The sequence below is a fragment of the Seriola lalandi genome, unplaced genomic scaffold (assembly GCF_002814215.2).
Source record: "Seriola lalandi dorsalis isolate HSWRI2012SDOR001 ecotype SW California unplaced genomic scaffold, Sedor1 jcf7180002054582, whole genome shotgun sequence".
Lineage (NCBI taxonomy): Eukaryota > Metazoa > Chordata > Actinopteri > Carangiformes > Carangidae > Seriola > Seriola lalandi.
In genome coordinates, this window is record NW_019525135.1 from 1353889 (window position 1) to 1375343 (window position 21455).

At 37.6% G+C, this 21455-nt stretch overlaps 2 protein-coding genes across 2 annotated transcripts in view; both read left to right on the forward strand.

Moving 5' to 3' along the window:
• mettl14 (methyltransferase 14, N6-adenosine-methyltransferase non-catalytic subunit) lies at positions 1-6554 on the forward strand. The gene is made up of 11 exons (XM_023418425.2): positions 1-206; positions 718-806; positions 1204-1291; positions 1978-2055; positions 3129-3216; positions 3346-3436; positions 3544-3685; positions 4244-4336; positions 5349-5465; positions 5654-5864; positions 6026-6554. The coding sequence occupies exons 1-11, from the start codon at positions 141-143 to the stop codon at positions 6331-6333; spliced, it is 1371 nt and encodes a 456-aa protein (XP_023274193.1). The 5' UTR covers positions 1-140; the 3' UTR covers positions 6334-6554.
• A 10831-nt stretch (positions 6555-17385) lies between these two features.
• LOC111664020 (uncharacterized) overlaps positions 17386-21455 on the forward strand; it is a 6390-nt gene continuing 2320 nt past the window's right edge. The window contains exons 1-4 of the mRNA XM_087177149.1: positions 17386-17450; positions 19401-19452; positions 19666-19704; positions 20119-21381. Coding sequence (XP_087033275.1) covers positions 19419-19452; positions 19666-19704; positions 20119-21381 — 1336 coding nt within the window. The 5' untranslated portion in view covers positions 17386-17450; positions 19401-19418. The remainder of the gene's footprint in view (positions 17451-19400; positions 19453-19665; positions 19705-20118; positions 21382-21455) is intronic.

Genomic DNA, 21455 nt, shown 5'->3' on the forward strand with positions numbered 1-21455 from the left:
TTAGTTTTTTTTAGCGGCTGTTACACATTAGCGAATTGTTGGCTACCGTTATAGTAAGCTAATCATACCTATATGGACGGTTTTGTTAATAACGACCGCCGGCATTTAATACTTACTTAGTAAACATTACGAGAGAAGAAATGAACAGTCGACTGCAAGAGATCCGAGAGCGACAAAAACTTAGGCGGCAGCTTTTAGCTCAACAGGCAAGTTGTGTTATTGTTGTTAGCAAGTAGCTAATCTACTAGCAGTTAAGCATACTAATCAACTGCTAGATAACAAAATGTTATTGTTGTGTAGAAAACGCGTTTTCGACTGTGTAGTGAACAAGGACAAAGAGTCAACGAGTCACGTAAATGTTGATATCTCGGTGATAACTTCGTTTACAGACCTCTTTCAAACATTTACATTGGTCGCCCTCGAGTGGACCCAAAACGCAAATAACTTAACTGGAAATGCAAATGAATCAAATCAACATGTTGAAGCTGTTTTAGACAGTTTGGTGCACAGAAATTGAAAATATACCACGGCTAAGTGAGTATATGCAAAAGATGTGCTAAACAGAAAATGTTGAGCATGATTAAATGCATATACTCTGTCATGAACGTCATGATTAAATAAATATGCACGACATGCTTTATATAATTAATTGAGAAAAAATTCCAGAAGTAGAAAATAAGAGTCTACAGTTATGTGCTCATTCATGTCTATCCACAGTTGGGAGCTGAAAGTGCAGACAGCATTGGCGCTGTCCTAAACAGTAAGGATGAACTAAAGGAGATCGAGGAGACAAGAGAAACATGCAGGTGAGCTGTCTTGGAGGGCTCTTCAAACAAGTCACAAATAACAGAGAAGAAATGAGGTGTGCAGCTGAAAGCAAAATAGTAAGAGCATTTGATATGCTCAATGTATGCACAAATACAGGGGACTTAATGTCATGAAGAACACAAAATGACAGTCGAAGCCTTTTATGAGTTTTATACCTTTTAAGCTGCGTCTTTCATATTTAGCATTTTAAATTCGCAGATTTTTCCATGGTCCATAGCTTCCCTCCTTTCTTTTCTTTAACATCTTTTCTGCAAACATTTAGTCCATCATGCTTCCCAGTTTTGTCTCATCATTGTCAGTGCCAAAATATTGATCTTGTGCTTTAAGAGAAACATCAAATATAGAAAATGTGTTCAGCTAATTTGTATTTTGCAGGGCTTCATTTGATAGTTCAGCCCTGCCTTCTAAAAGGAAGGCACAGACAGAAGGAGAGGACACAGAGGAAGATGTGGAGGAACAAAAGGTGAGTGTAATTATACCATAGTATTATGAATCTACATCTGTTAAAGATGCCCCCGTCCCATTGAATGTAATAATCAATCTGATTTACATAGCCCATGTTGAGTAAGTATGTATGAGGAAGTATTGAACACATAACACTGACTGAACAAACCGCATCTTCTCAGGCAGGTTGTTCCTGATCCTCAGGCCGCTCAAAGCAAAGGCGTGGTCCCTCCTGGTCTGGCCATTTAAAATGCCCCTTGCCTGAGGATCTTATACTATTAGTTGACTCTTTTCAAAGTAGTCTTAAGAGTATTGAGTTATGTATTGTTTTTAATTATTAGTTCCAAAGATTAATCAAAGAATGAGATGAATCTATAGGATATTGCCCTTAAATATTTTAGTATAGCGTGTGAAATATGAGGTCTACTTGTGGATGACTTTGTGGTCAATATGACACATCGGCAGAATAATGTGGTTCACAATGTGCCTGCTTACTCTTTGTTTTCTGGGTGACTGATTTAAAAATGAAAATCTTGACTGATACGCTGGTGTATTTCCTTAATTTACCTTATTTTATTTGTTATCCTAACTTCTCCTTTTATTCATTATTGTGATTTCACTCACCCCTCACATGCAGGTAAAGGTTCTGTTCATAGACAAAAATATGAATCTCATTGTGGTTGTTTTTGGGTGTATGTGTATTAGGATGAGGTGGAGGTGCAGCAGCCGGAAGAAAGCAACCCATATGAGGAAGTGTACAAGGACTCAAGTACTTTCCTTAAGGTTGGTCAAAGTTTCTTTTATACCTTGCCTCACAAATTATGTTTCTGTAGCCTGACAAACAGTGTTTTATTTTGAAGTGTTAATTAGAAAGCAACTTAAGTTGGTTTTCATTGCTTCACTGAGGTAAATAAACTAGTTTCCTGAGTGCAGAAAGCAGCTGTATGGTATTGTTTTATTTTACCAGTTGTTTGCCAAGACCTTATAGGCAGTCTACAGTAGCAGGGGTAACACTGGTGACATTTGTAGGAGAGTAGCAGGAAGAAGAGCCTGATTAATAGATACATTTCACAGGCAGGTTGAGCTGTAGTGCCTGGAAACTCAAAGCATTTCTTCAACAGGAACTAAATGAAACAGTGATTTATCTGATGTGCAATGTACATGCAATTCTTGATTGTGGCATAACTGCCAACTGTCACAAGCATTACCAAATCAACTGAAGTCTAGGTTTATCCACATTTTTAAAATGTTTTGAAAGTACTTGATGGCCAGATGCCATAAGGGCACCTGTAACATTTGGCTCACATAAAAAACAGTCCAAGTTGTTAGATAAAAATGCTTCTGTGTTATTATCAGGTGATCAACAGTGTAACAGTGAGGCAAACAAGTCATCCTTTAAACTTATGGAATGTCAGTGTATTGAGTTTCACAGCCTGTAATTACAGGTTAGAACCAGTTAAGTGATGCACAAACAGCAGGGTCTTTGATTTCACTATAAGGGAACAATTCATTGTAACAAACGGCAATGGCTAAAACTAAACATTTCAGTCACAAAGCACACACAGACATGTAATTACAATAAACACACTCTACTTTTATCAATGGAAAGTGTGTGTATAGAATGCAAATTAGTGATTAGATTTAAAAAGCCCTGGTGTCATTATTTATTTAAGCAGAGGGATTACCATCCTTTATTTGACATTTATTTAGAAAACAATTTACTAGAACTTGCAGTTTCTATGAGGCGATTCCAATTTCATGCATCAGATGTATTTAAAAATACACAGACATCCGATTTTTGTCTCTTTTTATGCAAATATCATCTTATTAATCTTCATTCATTCATTTATTCTCAGGGTACCCAGAGTTTGAACCCTCACAATGACTACTGTCAGCACTTTGTGGACACAGGTCACAGACCACAAAACTTCATTAGAGATGTTGGTAAGTGTGTTCGTGTGTGTGCGTGCGTGTGTGTGTGTGTGTGTGTGTGTGTGTGTGTGTGTGTGTGTGTGTTAATGTACACGTGCATTCTTGTGTGTGGGTTTCACCTCTGTGTCTTATCTGGTTAAGGTTTGGCTGACCGATTCGAAGAATACCCAAAACTCCGAGAGCTGATCAGACTAAAGGATGAACTCATCTCCACCACCAACACCCCTCCCATGTATGTTAAATAATTATGTGTATGGAATACACTGGCCATTTCAAGTTGGCCGAGTCTGTTTTGAAAAGATTTGGCTCTATTAAAGTTGTGTGTGTCTGTCTGTGTAGGTATCTCCAGGCTGACCCAGAGCACTTTGACCTGCAGGATTTGAAGTGCAAGTTTGATGTTATTCTGCTTGAACCTCCCTTGGAAGAGTACTACAGAGAATCAGGCATCAGTCACACTGAACGTTTCTGGACCTGGGACGATGTATGTACACATCTTTTAGTATTTAGCAGTTTATGCTGGTAGGCAAATAAATACAGAATATTTTTATGACTTGATCACAGGCCACAAGTGAGACACACTCTAAACTTAACAATGATGAAGTAAATTATAAATAAAAAACGCAGAGAGGAATGGAAGTCAAGTTGTGGGAGGATATCTTACTTTGGCCTGCATAATTTTACACTTGACCAGTGCTTAATTCTGATCATTAATATTTTGATCAAGTGGTCACACTGGAAGACCTCTAACAAAAAATTTGTGTGAGGTGTTTGATATTGATTTGGAAATCCCAAACAGTATTAGGAACTTGCCAGTGCAAATGAACAGTAGTGGGCTCCCAGAAGGGGGTGACAAAAGTCCAGAATGACCCCGCTCATGTAAAGATGGTAATCAAGTCAGCTGTGCTGTCTATAATGGCAGGACAGCCTAAGGACTGAAGAAGAGTGAAACAGTTTAATGAATGGTATATTCACTTGGCATGGATCATGCATTTGACATCATCTCACCCCCCTTTCCCTTCTCTACCCTCTGCTATTGTAGATCATGAAACTTGAAATTGAGGAGATATCAGCTCTACGTTCCTTTGTCTTTCTCTGGTGTGGCTCTGGTGAAGGTCTGGACTTGGGCAGAATGGTAACACGATCCCTCACACAGTCTAACGCACACATTAAATTATAGGCACACTTAGCTTTTGTCCAAACTTACCTTTTTTTTTTTTTTTTTTTTTTTTTACTGGTTATAGAAGGTTTTGTAAGGCATATGTGTTATTTATACTACTTGTTAGACAACACTGCACTCTTTGAGGCATTCAGAAGCTTGCTGGTTCAGTGCACATCTGACAGATGACTGTTATGTCAATACACTGAAATGTCTTCAGCTACCTTGAAGTATGTGTGTGTTCACATTCTGGAGTATTGAAGCCTTAAGCCCATCTTCAGAGACACACTGGTTCATGTCCAGAGAGCTGTCAGACAAACAATTTTGTTTTCTTTGTAATATGCTTGTTTGCTGGTGGTGACGCATATCCTTTAAGCTTGACAGTAACACTGAGTCACAGCTATCTCTGTTTGAAAATAGATGTTATTGTTGCCTTTACCAGAGCAGGTAGGTTTATATTGCTGTTTTAAAAAAAAACAAATTCAAGCAAACAAATGTCAACTTTAACATTTATCTTTTTATATATATTTTTATATGTATATGTGTGTGTGTGTGTGTATGTTTGACTGCAGATTGGGTGGTAGCAGAAGTTTGGTATATAAAAAGTTTTTCCAATTGCTTTGAACTTTTTTACTGATGCCATTATTAAACCCACTAAAAAGCTAAGTGTGGACAAACTTTAAGAAAGGACAGACAGATCTTGTCTATTGTAAGGTAACAATGTGTAACCTAGATGAGATTCTTTTTCAGAATTTACAGAATTTTGTAAATTTGAATTTACATTATTTATACTTGCTTATTTGATATAACACAGAGTGGATGGATAGGGGAAGCCGTACTGTGTTAATGTTTTATTAATGCATTAATCATCTTAGATTAATCAAAGAAAAAAAAAACTGTGAATATCAGCAGCCCTAAATTGAGTGCTTGTTATCCCATGCAGTACGTAATCAGCATAAAACTTATTACACCTTATTACACATTTCAGTGTTTGAGGAAGTGGGGCTTTAGGCGGTGTGAAGATATCTGTTGGATCAAGACCAACAAGAATAACCCAGGGAAGACCAAGGCACTGGACCCAAAAGCAGTGTTCCAGCGGACCAAGGTACAGTATTATTCACACACACACACACACATGCAATTACTCTGGGATTCATTTACTTTGAAAATCCGTAGATATAATGTTAGATACTCAATTTACAGTTTACAAGACCCATCCACACATGGTAAAGTTAAACCAGTGTAAATTGTATATTGTAATGAGCAGAGACAAATGCAACACTTTCCTTCCAGGAACACTGCCTAATGGGAATCAAGGGAACAGTGCGCAGGAGTACTGATGGTGACTTCATCCATGCCAACGTGGACATTGACCTGATCATCACTGAGGAGCCTGAGATGGGAAATGTAGAGAAGCCTGTAGAGATCTTCCACATCATTGAGCACTTCTGTCTGGGCCGCAGGAGGTTGCACCTGTTTGGGCGAGACTCAACCATCAGACCAGGTGAGGTGGACACATGCTTTCCATGGAAAAATAGATTCAGCGGGTGAATTTAGGTGATACCTGTATGTTGTATGTTTGGGTTTTAGCTAGCTTCTCTTCCTCTCTCTCTGCTTGTTTCTGAACACCCGTGCTGTTACTAACTTGCGGTCTTCTCCTTCTAGGCTGGTTGACAGTGGGTCCTACTTTGACAAACAGTAACTTTAACCCAGAGACCTACGCCTCACACTTTGCCTTGCCTAACTCCCACCTTTCTGGCTGCACCGAGGAGATAGAGAGGCTGCGGCCCAAATCTCCCCCTGCTAAGCTCAAGTCGGACCGTGGTGGTGGAGCACCCAGAGGTGGACGTGGTGGGCCAAATGCAGGAAGAGGTGGAGACAGAGGCCGTGAAAGAAACCGACCAAATTTCCGTGGGGACAGAGGAGGGTTCAGGGGCAGGGGAGGTCCGCACAGGGGTTTTCAACCTCGCTAGAACACAGACATGAAGCCAAGCAGACTGATGCTGGGAATTTTTTATCTGCATTAATTCATTAACATGATTGTTTGTAATGCAGTTTGTATGGTTAGTATGTGACAGCTGAGAAGTTAGCGAGTGTGTGATCACTGTGAATCTTTTTGGTTTGTTTATATTTTTTCATGGATATTCTTTTCTTTCCATTGAATGGGTTTTCTCTAAATAAACCGTTTTCACTATTTGTGTTTATGTATTGATTTACATAGTACATCTTGTTCCTGAATATCTATGCAATTGAATCTCAAACACATTCTGTATTGCTGTACAGAGATACAGCAACACATTTTGTATTGTCATTTTAAATAATGGTTGATTTTAATTCCTTGTCAAATGCTGATTACCAGAGTTCTTTTATAGGACAAAGTATTTGACATTTTGGTTAATGCGGCATCAGCATCAGTTCTCTGAAAGATGACTGGCTGTTCTCTTCTGTGCGTGCTTTTCCTGCATGTTGTAAAGCATGTATGGAGACTGTCAACCGGACAGAGTTGAGGAGAAGTACATCAGTATATCTTCCTAAATGCAAGCGTACACCCCTTTTGAAGTAATCCTAGCGTGGGGTCTGGTATTGTTGCTTAGTTGTCATTTAGTTGATTTTCATTTTCTTTGGTTTCAAGGAACTACCTTATCTCTATGAGATGGATTGCCAAGAAATTTGGTACAGACATTGATGCCCACCTCAGGGCTAACTTTGAGGATCCTTTTGTCTGACTCTTTGTCTAGCGCCATCACCAGGTCAAATGTCCAATACTACTGTCTTGACCTCAGCTGAACTTTGTGAGTAATAATTAGCTTATGTTAGTATTCCAACACACTAAACTAAGATGGCAAAATATACCTGCTGAACAGTATGTTAAAATTGTCATTGTCATTAAGCATTTTGCTGCTTTAGATATCAGGAAGAGGCAAAATTAGGTGATCATGTGACTGTTTGACCAGATATTATTTACAGCAGCTTCACTATGCATTATTAATATTAGTCAACACACCTCTGATCTAACTTCTTCATCAGTCAGTATACCTTTACTACTTTTTAATGCATCTTCATCCACTGAAAATGTCATAGTACACATATATTGAGTACAATCTCAAAAACAGCCAATGCGTACATCAATACAATGTGTACATCAATCAAAATTAATTCACCACTGTTCAAATTTACCTCGTTAATGAAACTGCACCAACAAACGATTACCTTGCTGCCAGTCAAGACATTTTCATTGCCAATTGCACATTTTTTCAAAAATGCTTGAGCATGTGATGTTCTCAAAAGGTTAAATACAAAACACACATCTATGTCATGAGTAACTTCAACAATAGTTGAATAGTTAGTATAATTCAGTGCAACATCCGTTGCAAAACTTTTAAACTCATCCAAACACTACAGTTAAAAAATGTCACAGATTCCAATTCACTTGTAGGAATGAATAAAAAGCACCCAGGTGAATGGATCATCAGCAGCACCAACAATTGCAACAACAGCTGCTGCTTTGGAAACAACTTCAACAGCTGCTCCACCACCAGAGGCAAAGATCAAGTTAGAATTTAAAATGCAGCAAAATTTTACAGAAGAACTTGGAAACAAATCTTCCTCACAATTCAAGAGTTTATCAGACAAAGTAACAACAGTGGTAAGTACATTGACAGTTCTTCCAAATAAGACTTTGAATTTCACATCAAAATGATTTCACAGTTATTATATACAGTATAAAAACTACAGGTCATAGATATATCTCACTTAAGCATGCGCCATATTATCAGGATGTTCCCTTCTTCCAGGATAATTTTTGGATAATATCTGAATTATTTTTGTTGTTCTCCAGCTGGATCATGTCTACACAAGGGGATATGGTTTACACTTCATTAAATCTGTTGTCAACTCTTTCAGGTATACAGCATTGCTCTTTATTTTGCATTTAAAACAAAGTTTATATGTCATTTCTATACCAGCTGGTTTGAAAAACATCACACCAATTCAACCATCACATATTTTACATTTCTCAAGTAATCCAAGATAAGATGCTGCTGTATGCTTATTACATTTTCATCTCTTTTTCTACAGCAATTAAAAGATGCATTCAGTTTCTTGCATTCAGACATAACACATAATTAGAAATAACAATAATTCTAATACTATTTTATCTTACAGGGAAGGTTCAATTGCGGTAGATGCTGAACTGATATTTAATAATGCAAGCTCAGTGCCTGAACCTAGTGTTGTGGCAAAGGTTCTGGTGGACGACTGCATCCAACAGTTCCAACTTCTCTCTCCCAGTGAATGTGTCAAGCGCTGTTGCAAGAAGTAAGAGTTTTCTGAAATACATGGAACTCAAATCAACTGCTGCAACAGGGTTATTGTGTGATATAATGTTATGTATTTTATTATTACAGGCTTTCGTACGGCAACAATTGCACCAACAACTCTTCCTGCTACATCTCTTATTGCGGCTGCTGCCACTAATGCTACTACTGCTGCTCCGACTGGTCCTCCCAATGGTACAGCTGTTTCAACTGCTACACCTGCCCCCAGTACAACAGCTGCTTCCACTGATGCTACGGCTACTTCAATTATAAAAACCGCCACCACTGCATCAACAAATCCTCCTTCAGCGAGTGAGGGAACACTGGGTCTTCAGTTTACACTCAACCAAACATTTATATCAGATCTCTCCGACTCATCGTCTACAGCATTTCAGACTTTGTGGCAGTGGTCTCAGAGGTAAGATGGCCTTGTTTTGTAATTAGCTGAGATCTTTCAAACATATTTCAGAAATTAAAAGTGAGCCAAATTTTATTTTACTGAACAAATCGTCCCTGCAGACCAAAAAGTGCCATCCACTTTAAATGTAACACTAACTCATGTCACTCAACATGACAAAACAACAAAACCAACAGTTACAGCAAATTTATTCACCCAAGTGTATCACTAACAGTTTTGCTACAGTATGCATGCAAAGTTCCCTTAAATCCAGTAGTGTCTGTGCATTAACATAACAGAGGGAAAAGTCCATCTAATGCGTTGCTATATAGTGAGCAGAGAATTTGGACTCCAGTACAGATGGAGATATTTGCCTAAATCCCAATCCCTAGATACAGAGTGGCAGATTCAGTTTTTCTACTTTTCAGTCTTTCCATTTGGCCTCCTTAAAAAAAAAGAAAATAAAAGGAAGATTCCCAAATTTAGATTGGCACCAACTATGAGTAAAACTTAATTTATCTTAGCTACATCGTTCATTCGGTGTAGCAGATAATTTAAAGTTAGTACATTCAAAGAAAGTGCCGTTAATTAAAAGTGAGTTATTTATGTTTGCCAGATATTTGAGTCTTAAATCTGGTATTTCATCTTTATTTGATTAATATTATATTATGCAAAATTTAAGACTCTATTTTCACAGTCCAAAGCACATGGTCTAAAGCGCATGGCGTATGTCCATATTACTTTCGCTATTTTAATGACAGAAAAAACTTTCTCTGCGGCAGCCGCACGGTTCAAAAAGCTTGTACTTAGTTTTTACATAAATCATGGGTGTGTTTTGTGCAGGGTGCACGCACGCCTGGCGGATTGCCAGAGGTGCAGAGTGGCAGAGAAACAGAGTGGCAGATTCAGCTTTGCTGCCAGTCTTTTCCTTTGGCCAAATGAAGTACTGAAATAAAATAACTCATGAATTAAAAGAAAAACGTGAACAACAAATTTAGAGTTTGTGACAGTGCATGTGTCCAAATCCCGATGCAAGCAGTCTTTGCCTGTGCTTAACGCTGGGTCATCATGTTTTGGGCTTATTCCTTGGCGGACTGCCAGCGGACTGTCATCTCTGGCAGATTGCCATGGTGCAAGCACGCCTGGCAGACTGCCATCCCTGTCAATCTGCTAAGCGTGCTTGCACCTTAGCGGATTGCTGTTATAACGGTGCAGTCTTTCCAACAGAATTAGATTCTGTTTGTGGTGAGTTCATTACATATTGTGACTGGCCAGTGAGTCCAGGCCCAGCACACACACACACACACACACAGCAGCTCTGTGCAACCTGAGCACAAATCACAGCATTAGACATATATAATACAGTACTGTATAATATGCAGAGACAAAAAAACAAAAATACACAGGTTTAAGTTATACTATGAAAAATGTAAATAAACTTTTGGTTCATTATGAACTGTCGTGGGAAAAATGTACTCTCTGTGATGAATGTAGCAGATTTACCAGGTAGTAAGAAAGAACACTAAAATGCAGAGACTCGTTTACATCTAAAAGACATCCATAATGCATGGCAATGTTATGCAACGCACAATATGCCACAAATAATGCTCCAACCTTCTGATGGCTGTATTTTAATGTTCCACCTGACTTATCCAAAACATCTGTGTGCTGAAGTGCATTTTCAGCACACTGCTTGTGCTAACAGGCAGAGTGTATGCACATTGTGCACCTGCCTAAGCGGGCACTTATTACTATCTTAATAATGTGCTCTTAAAATAACAGTGAAATGTGCCTGACTACACCTCATTTAAAGACCACCACACCCATCGGCGCTCAAATGGGACACAAGTGTATTTGCTATTTAAACAAGTTAGGCGCTTACAATGTGTAAGATATGACCTTTGAGTTTATTCTTCTCATATTTATTTTTGACACTTCGCAGCATCTGCAATGATATGTTTTGAATTATTTAAAAGATTTTCTCGATTGTGGTGGTGCAGCAACTGAAACATTTTTAAACCCATACTGTATCTCTGCCATGACTAAATTGCTAACTTAAGAGTTTAGTCACTTTTTTATGGCTGAAACTATAATGATTATATACATTTAACTAACACTCTTATCATTATCATCATTATCATTATTATTATTTATCTATTTAGTTATTCATTTATGAATAATTTGGAAGTAGTTTTTGATTGGTTTTGTAGACGAGGCAGCCTTTGACTCCATAACCTGTTGGGTTTCTATTGTAAGGTTTCGATTTATTATTTATTTATTTACATATTATGTGCAAAATCCTTTTGAGTCTAGAGGAGTTAACTTACTAATCCATTTACTTCTCTACTATTTTAGATCCATCAACATCAAGTAGTCCTCCTCGTCCTATACAGTGCTCTCACCGGCAGTCTTGTCCTTTACACTGCTGGCTGTAGCACAGGCTTATAAAGGATCCCAACACTTTCCCTGACTAAATAAATAGCTTCTGCTACAGTACATCAAAAGCAGACATGGATGAGCAAAATAATTTACAAATAGTGTCATAAGATATTACCTGCATAAAAAGTTAAACGTATTTTATTTTTCATTGTTGTATGGTTTTACAATACATTCTTTTGCATTTGTGAATCTCTTTGCAAAACACACAATGTATGAGCTCCTTCAACCACTGTAGCGCCAAAAAATTGCTGTTGTTATAGACTATGTTCTGACTTTTAACAAGCTTTGTTAAAAGTGCAATGCTTGATAATTGTTGTTTTTTTGTTTGTTTGTTTGTTTGTTTTTAACTTTTTAAGCATTTGCTGCTGAGTTGCCTTGAAAGATTATGTACCAGCTCCTATCATAAAGCAGCTATAAATACAGGTGATTAGGTGGATAAGTGAGGCAGGATGTGGGATTGAAAGTGTCCAGTAATTTAATTTTCTTTCCATGAAGTTTCTTGGTTCAAAACTGGTTATTAGAGGTTTAGTTCTGAAGGCCTGGCACCTCAACACCTGATGAAATCATCTTGGTTATCAACCTATTAATTCCTGGCATACACCATTTTATTATTGTATTTAAAATTTACTATACTTTTTGCTGCTATCATTTATATGGAATTTTATAGTCTGTGTTTCATTGTTTTTATATTGTTTTCCTTTTTTTGTTTTTTGACAATACCAATTTTTTTTTTGTCTTTTTCAAATTTAACAAGTTGCAGACATTTTGTTTGTTTCTCCTGATGCGTGAACTGATAAAATGTCAAATTAGATATATTCTATCATTTACACTGAGAACTAAATACTATATATACAGTATATGTAGTTTTCAAATAAAAGCATTTTCTTTTCATAAGCTGTTGACTATTATTTTTAAAATGCCCCGTGCCCCATGTCAACAAGATTACAATGCATAGATGAAGTAATTGACCCAATATAAATGTGTAAAACTGTAATTTAGAGTACTGAACTATTTTAAGCCTTGTATCAATGAATGATATTTGTAACCTACCAGAATATGAGCAGTAGCACATGTCATAAAGATGTCATTTGGTCATCAAATTACCATTTCAGCTTTAAAAATAACTATAAATACATATAGGCCTACTGTAGAATTTGAAAAATAAGGTATGGAAAGGTAAAAAGTGGCATTCTGTCCAAATTAAGTTAATCATAATAATTTGATCATGTACGCTCTATATTTTCTTAACTTAAAAGGAATAGTAAAAAGATGGTTTGAGAAGATGAAGTGTGTGAACGTGTGTATCACGGCCAGAACATTATGAAGCCTCCACCTTTCACCATAAAAGTGCTACTATATGCAGTCGTCACTTTGAAGGCGCTGTTTCTCACTTTTGCTGTCTGGGAAAAGATGTCTTTCATAAACAAGGAGAGGAAGGGGACAGTTCTGAGACAGACAGACAGCGCTTACAATGTCTGCAGAGCTTCATATTATTTTCAAAATAATACTGCTGACATGTTTTGGCCAGAGGCCCTCCTCAGAGCACTTGAGGCAATGACAATTCAACACAGGCAGACTGTAGACTACACCCAAAAGGAGAGCAAGCTCTAAGATAGCCAGAGACCCAGGACCAATAACGTGAATAATACATGGCTATCATAGAGCTAAGACCAAATGGTGCTTGTTTAAAATAATAAGCACGCTTTGATTACTGACTGTGCAATATTCTTTATATCTTTTAACTCACTCAATTCAATCAAACCCTTGTTTTACACAATACCTGAGGATCAGAGCTGCATCTGGATTTGTGAGCCGTGGATTGACCTTTAGACATGGGAATTCATGTACATCAATAGAGGAGGTCCTGCTAACTGTATAACAAGGTTGGCTTTGAGAAATGACAGCAAATCTTAACATTGGTGCAGTGATTTTGTTTTGTAATTTTAATAACAATTTTTGAAATAAAAGCTTTCTTTTTGTTTTTAGTTCAGCTTTAAAAGTGACCATTGTTCTCCTAACACCACAACTTCTAACTGACAAAATGTCTTATGTGAAAAACACAATAATGACAGGAATGCCTAAAATTCTCAAGGGCGTACCATTCACGGTGTGTATGTTGACACTCATAAATGACTGCCTTGCTTTTCAGGGCTCTAATAATGTGTTAGCTAGATACAAGTGTATAACTTTCTAAGCAGCTATGGTTGTCCTTTATGTATTTAAATGAATGTATCACTTGTAGAGACAAAACATTCATTTGACATATACAAATCAACAACATTTGCTACAAGAAAACATTAAAGTGGCCTCTAATTTGAAACTGTAATGGATAAAAAGCATAGAATAATTGTTTAGTTTAACTTTAATTTATTCAAAAGTCAGGTTGCTAATATATTAGGTAGATTGAAAAGGCCTACTTTATGAGCAACTTTCGGAGTATACAGAGGCTTGTACTTTTTATGGCTGCCATAAATATACATAAAACGTTGCTCAGCTTTTGACAGTCAACAGCAAGAACTAGCACACAGAAGTAGCCACCAAAATATCATTATAAGAAGAACTCATTCAATCTCATCCTGTTCCTCATTGTGCAGCAGATGGACTGCATTTGTGATGTGCATAACTGCTGAGCATCTGAAAAACAAAAGAAATGGTGAAATTCTCAACTATTCATGTGGGTGGATCATACGCAGGTACCTTTAGTTGGAATGTCTAAAAGTCCCTGAAGCTGTGAAACTGTCCCGGTAACCCAGACTTGTCTCCAGAATGTTGGCAAACCTGATTCAGTGTGGAGATAGCCTCCTGCACCTTTTGTGGCTGCCAAACTATGAGCATGTGTCGTGTGTGTGGTGCATCATATGGATGAAGAGGAGGACTGAAAAATATTAAGATGCTATGATGTGATATTAAGGACATCACTGCATGTTTTCTCACCCAAAAAAAAAAAACAACAGTGTAGTGTGTTTCTTCTTTTGCATAAATATGTTTACATTTTCATGACAACTGAGCTCTCGCTCGTAATCTCCCACGATCTTTCTACCTCACTCTTTCTCACTTTCAGAACAGTGGTATCTCTCAATTGGAAATTCTGCCGTCTAGGGACAACTCATTGTGTCCCCTCCCTTTTTCTCTCTATCTTTCTCTCTCACCCTGTCTAATTTGCAGGGTTGTGTATTGATTTGATTCTTGAGTTTAATTGTGTTTTAACACGTCCTGCCAGAACAATATTTTGCATGAATTGTGAATGGTTTTTCAAAGATGCATATATACTATTTTAAAAGTATTGCAGTTACCATGAATTCCTTAGTATATTACTTGACTCGTAGCTCACAACGATGGAAAGTTTGCAACAGTGAGCACATTACCATCAGTAATGTGATCAAATAATGCTAGATATCAGTGATAGAAAAATCAGGTAACCTGATTATTATTATTTATTGAATCCTTTTTTAAAACAGGTAGACTCATTGAGATTGGGATCTCTTTTTCAAAATAGCAAAATAGTATAGCATGCTCGCTAACATTTAGGCAACATAAGGAAAAGGTTTTTACATTTTACATTAGCATTATGCTGTGGCTATGCTTAATACAATCAAATTTAAATCATTATGAACATGTTTTTATTTCAGAGCAATATCCTTAAAATATTTGAACAGAAATAATAATTAAAATAAATAACAAATAGAAACAATAGCAAGAGATCATAAGGTTTTTCTTATATCATTATGATAATATTCTGAAGTATTTCTATACTTATCAAGAGTATCTGTTAATAAATATTGTAGATTAACTGATTTTATGACACTTAGTTTATCATATCTATCACACCAAGTAACTTTCTGTTGTGATTATATGTTGCCCACCACACACCCCGTTAAGTGGCACTCAAAAAAGATTTGTTTACCATTAGCTGTCAGAGGTTCAACAATGTAGTCAAACCTGTTTCACTCAACAGGAACACCTCATCTTACATACCGGAATAATGCTGCACAGCCCCCATGCTAATGTGACATTACATTACTTACTTGCCAACTTTCATCTTCATATAATAGACCAGAGCTTCAGTGAAAACATATCTTATCCATGAATAAATGCCTTTAAATCACATCCAGTATATTGCACACAAGGGTCCTTTTCTGAAGTAGCGCAAGGAAACAAAGTCTGAGTCACAGTCAGAGTGAGGTACAGCTCATGCGTCAGGGGGGCGAGTGAATTCAAAAAAAAAAAAAAAAAAAGAGCTATCAATAATGCTAATAGCTGTAATTTTCCTGGTATGGCGTTCATAACCATTTTTGGCCTTCATTTCACTTCAAAATGTTTGGGGATCACTAGGTACATTGAAGGCAGGTTATCTTTATGTATTCTCTATGAATTCTAATCAGCCTTTTGCAAACATTGTGGCTGTCCATATGTACCCATATCTATTATATACTGAAAAATATACTGTATACTTCACTCAGTATACAACAATACATCACTACAACAGTCCTGTTTCAACACAAACTGAACATTATAACCATCATGAAGGTAGGATTTATTGCAGGATTACCTGCATAAAAGTAGTAGCTACTCTTTAAAGAAAAATTGAAATTTTCAGTGATGTTAGTGTAGCATACGGAATATCATTGATTAACATGACTGTGCTCAATGGTGTAGTTTTACAGTGAATTGCCACGGAAGCTAGGCTGCCTGTTAAACCTCAGTGTCTCATTTTCTCCTTCTACATGTGTTAAATACTGAAGATGTTTGTGAAGAAACATATCAATCGTTCTTTCAGAGTTAAATAATCTTCAAATCTTATCTGCTGCAGATACTTTTTTGTGTTAACTTTGAATTGCTAGTCAAACTCGTAATGTTAAACAAACAAATTTCACGTGCATGGAAACACGAGACAAACACTGTAACACTTTAAGTACAGCCAACATAGAACATTTTTCCTGAAGATGCTTTTTACCATTTGGACAAAGGTTAGACGACCTATTATTAAGTACATCAGTACAAACCTTGTGTGTATGTTCAATAATTCCATGTGTGCTGGACAGATATAGTCTATAGTATATTAGGCTTACAGTATAGTGTGCAGAGCTTTGTCAGTCACGGACGTATCAGTCACACATGCTGCTGGAAGAAGAAGTCAGCTGCATGCTCTGAAACATGATCAGGCATATGTAGGACTTATTATGTTATGAAAACACCATATCTTATCATAAACAGCTTTATAATCCATAATATATTTAGTTACTGATGCTATGCACAGATAATAAATAAAAGTCTTTTACTTTCAATCTGGCTGTACCATAAGGAGAAAGTAAACAACCTGCAACATACGCATATAAAACAGTTAGTAATAATGATTGGCTTCAGTGTGCACATGTAAGCTCACAAGATGATCTAAACCAAGACAATGTTGCTTTTGAATATTAGATCTAGATTTACAGAAGTAAATGCATTAAATGAGTGGTAAGGAATGAAACAGTCTTCCTGACTGAACTTGTCCTTTTGCAAGAAGCAGCTGATAGTTTATGTGACAATGTCTAAGTGAATACAGACAAATCATCTTTGCAGCATTGCTCTTTGAAAGTACTAATTATACACTTGAATTTTGGCACCAGAGGCTGAGACTTTATTGTGATGCCTCATGCATGTTTGAAATTACAAGGATGTTTTCATCATTCACACATCATTGGCATTTACACCACATCAACAAGTCCCCCCACCTATGATCCCACCCCCTAGTCCACCAAGACAAGTCCTGCAACATCTGTCAGATATTTCAAAAAGCAAGAATTTCTTGTTTCTCAAACAAAAACCTCACTCACCAACAACTCCTCACTTCTATTTGTCTGATGCCATCTTACTGTCAGCTTGTACCATTCATTGAACCACTGCTCTGAACGGAACAATATTGCCGCACAATTGGACTTGGGACTCGACTGGGGTAAGAAAGCAAATATTTCTGTTAATATTGTCTATAACTGATTATACAATTGAACACTGAAAATATCAGCCATATAATAACTGCATCACCAGTGTCTATTTGATGTTTACATCTACCCATTTTTAATATATAGATGCTTACATACTGCATTTTAAAATGTGGATTTCTGTACCATTTTTGTAACTGTAAATTGAATTGTGTGATTTTGTATGAATGGCTTCCATTTGAGCTCAGAGGAAAGCTATCAATCTAATCATAATAAGTTTTTCCATTGTGTTATCATACATTTTGGTAAATAACACAAAAATGCCTGAAGAACAAAGCATTAATAATAGAAATGCATATAACTCTGAAGGTTGTAAAAGTGAAAATTGCAGATGGATTGCACTGTGTGGCTTGTCAGGGTGTGGCTGCTGCATGAGCATCTTATTGCTCTGTCACCTGGGTATAATGAATGTAAAGAGCAATGATTCTTGTGCTGTAGCAGCTAAAATCGTCTAACAGGAATGTCAGTTAATTTGATCCTTGTAAAAGTAATTGTTTTATCTGATAAATACATACCAGTCTTTATTACTAGAAAATTGAAACAATGGCTTCTAATTGGAGAAAAAATATGTAAAGCACAGATGTATTTTGATACATATTACTTCAAATACACTAATTCAGTTTGTCACAGAAACTCATAACTTAAATCAGTACTGGTTTAGGGAGTTTAAATGATTGTAACATTTTTTATGTGAAAACTGCATCATTATCAGATAATAAATAAAATGCTGTTGCCTTTAAGTGGCAGAATAAGAGTCCAAACTAAAATCTAAATGAGACAAGATAATTTCTCTTAATAATTATCGTGCCTCTTGAAAATTGTATTGAGTCTTGCCTCTGCATTACCATTACCATTCATTACTGAGCTGAACATCAGCTTAGTGTCACAAATCAAGAGTCTGCTAGACACCCAGAAGATTCTTCCTTCTGATTTCAGCTTATATTTAAAAAGTGGGAAAGTCTGTGAATATAGGTTTAGCTGGTGACATATCTTATGTATGCTCTTTAAGTGATGCCAATGAAGTAAACATAACATAACAACATTTTGTTAGAGTCTAGTTAGCCAAAGAGTTGTTATTAGAATGTTATTGAAAATGTAATTTGATAATTTTCCCATGACTTATAAATGAAATGTTCAGATGTCAGTGTGAATAGAATCCACAAGAGCAGAAAAGTATGCCTCCTAACTGGTCAGTAGTAACACAAATGATTCGAATGATCTTGTAGGCAAAGTATACACCTGTGATTGGAATCTTGAACAGTCCCAGAGGTGTGACGCTACTTTGTCAGATAAGACAAAGTAACCCAAACTTGTCTCTCCAGAATGTTGGCATACCCAGTTCAGAATATCTTACACTTAGAGTGTGTGTTGAATCTCTTTTAAGGTGTTTTATATATTACTATATAGTTATATATTTTAATGATTTTAGTCTTTATTTATTTTAACATATCTATCTATCTATCTATCTATCTATCTATCTATCTATCTAACTATCCATATTAGTTCTAGGGATCATTTTAGCACTGGGTCAAATCAGTTTCATTCTGTTACTACATTTGAGTTCGTATATCATATATCTGGTTGTTGGTTTATTAGGTACATCTAGTTAAAGTTAATGCAGTCTAATACAGCAACCCTGCTATAAGGTCCTACCTTCCCAATGATTATAAAATTCAGTTTTTGTTGAAACAGTTTTAGATAGACGTTGAATCAACTTTATGGTCATGGAGAATAGAGTTAAATGTTAAATCGTATTGCGTGTGATACTGACCGGCTTTACTCATATTTAGCACCCTCACCTCGCAGAATATTAATAAATTATATAAGAATGACATCAGTGTGCGTATTTGTTCTGCATACTAAAATGTATTAAAAATATATTTATAATGAGTTATATTTCACAGGAACCAGAGAGAGCGAGGATGGATCCTCGCATATTCATGCTCCTATTAGCAGGTATTTGCTTGAGAGTGATTCTCTCTTCCTCTTTCTCTCTCTATCTGTATGTGTGTGTGTGTGTGTGTGGGTGGGTGTGTGTGAAAAAGAGAGAAAGAGCGAGAGAGAGAGTGACAGAGAGAGATACTAATATGGTTATAATATTTACAAAAATAACATTATTTTTAACTGGACAAAATTTCGATTTGATCTTTGTGACATTTTTCCCAACAGGACTAGTGGGAACGTCAGCAACCACTAACATGACAACAGGTAACATACACAAATGCTTTAATGTCAAGATATTGAATACACTACTAAAAGCAATGTATTCACATGTTGTCACAGGTGACCTGTTGGTTGTCTTAATTGACCTGTTATCAGTTTTTGCCAAGCCAAACTAAACACTTTGATTATTACATAGTTTATATAATTTTTAGCCAGTAGGATTAATTAATGGAGACATACTTTTGTTTGGTTTGATCTAAATCTCGTAAAAACTATGATTGCTTAGCTCATGTGTTAGTCTGCTATACATTGAAAATTTTACAAAATACATTTAAAATGTTTTTTCCTATCAAAATATTTTTGACAGATGTTCTTTATTACTGCAAAAAATTGTATTGTTGCTTGTTGCTTGTGAAAATGTTTTGTGTAATAAACTAAATCAAACAATTGCACCACCAGTGAACACGACGTCACCACCAGTCAACACGACTTCACCACCAGTCAACATGACCTCACCACCAGTCAACACGACTTCACCACCAGCCAACACGACCTCACCGCCAGTCAACACAACCTCACCGGCAGTCAACACGACATCACCACCAGCCAACACCACCTCACCGCAAGTCAACACAACCTCACCGCCAGTCAACACAACCTCACCGCCAGTCAACACGACCTCACAACCAGTCAATACGACCTCACCATCAGCCAACACGACCTCTCCGCCAGTCAACACGACATCACCACCAGTCAACACAACGTCACCACCAGCCAACACGACCTCAACACCAGCCAACATGACCTCGCCACAAGCCAACACGACATCACCGCCAGTAAACACGACCTCACCAACAGCCAACACGACCCCACCGCCAGTCAACACAACCTCACAACCAGTCAACATGACCTCACCTCCAGCCAACATGACCTCACCGCCAGTCAACACGACCTCACCACCAGCCAACACGACCTCACAACCAACCAACACGACCTCACCACCAGCCAACACGACCTCACCGCCAGTCAACATGACCTCACCGCCAGTCAACACAACCTCACAACCAGCCAACACGACCTCACCGCCAGTCAACACGACCTCACCTCCAGCCAACATGACCTCACCGTCAGTCAACATGACCTCACCCCCAGTCAACACGACCTCACAACCAGCCAACATGACCTCACCGCCAGTCAACACAACCTCACCTCCAGCCAACACAACCTCACCTCCAGCCAACACAACCTCACCGCCAGTCAACATGACCTCACCGCCAGTCAACACAACCTCACAACCAGCCAACACGACCTCACCGCCATTCAACACGACCTCACCTCCAGCCAACATGACCTCACCACCAGTCAATGTAACCTCACCACCAGCCAACATGACCTCACCCCCACTCAATGTAACCTCACCACCAGTTAATGCAACCTCATCCCCAGCTAACATGACTTCACCACCAGTAGATACAACCTCACCCCCAGCCAACATGACCTCACCACCAGTCAATGCAACCTCACCCCCAGCCAACATCACCTCACCTACAGTCAATGCAACCTCATCACCAGTCAATGTAACCTCACCCCCAGTTAATGTAACCTCACCATCTATCACCATGACCTCGCCACCACTCAATATAACCTCACCACCAGTCAATGTAACCTCACCCCCAGCCAACACGACCTCACCTACAGTCAATGCAACATCCCCAACAGCCAGCATGACCTCACCTACAGTCAATGCAACCTCACCCCCAGTCAATGCAACCTCACCTCCAGTCAATATAACCTCA

What these genes read in the sequence shown, in the direction of transcription:
- mettl14 (XM_023418425.2), top strand. Translation starts at nt 141, where the DNA reads ATGAACAGTCGACTGCAAGAGATCCGAGAGCGACAAAAACTTAGGCGG. An exon ending in AAACTTCATTAGAGATGTTG is followed by an intron (nt 3,217 to 3,345) that starts GTAAGTGTGTTC and finishes TATCTGGTTAAG; the next exon opens with GTTTGGCTGACCGATTCGAA. An exon ending in GTCTGGACTTGGGCAGAATG is followed by an intron (nt 4,337 to 5,348) that starts GTAACACGATCC and finishes TACACATTTCAG; the next exon opens with TGTTTGAGGAAGTGGGGCTT.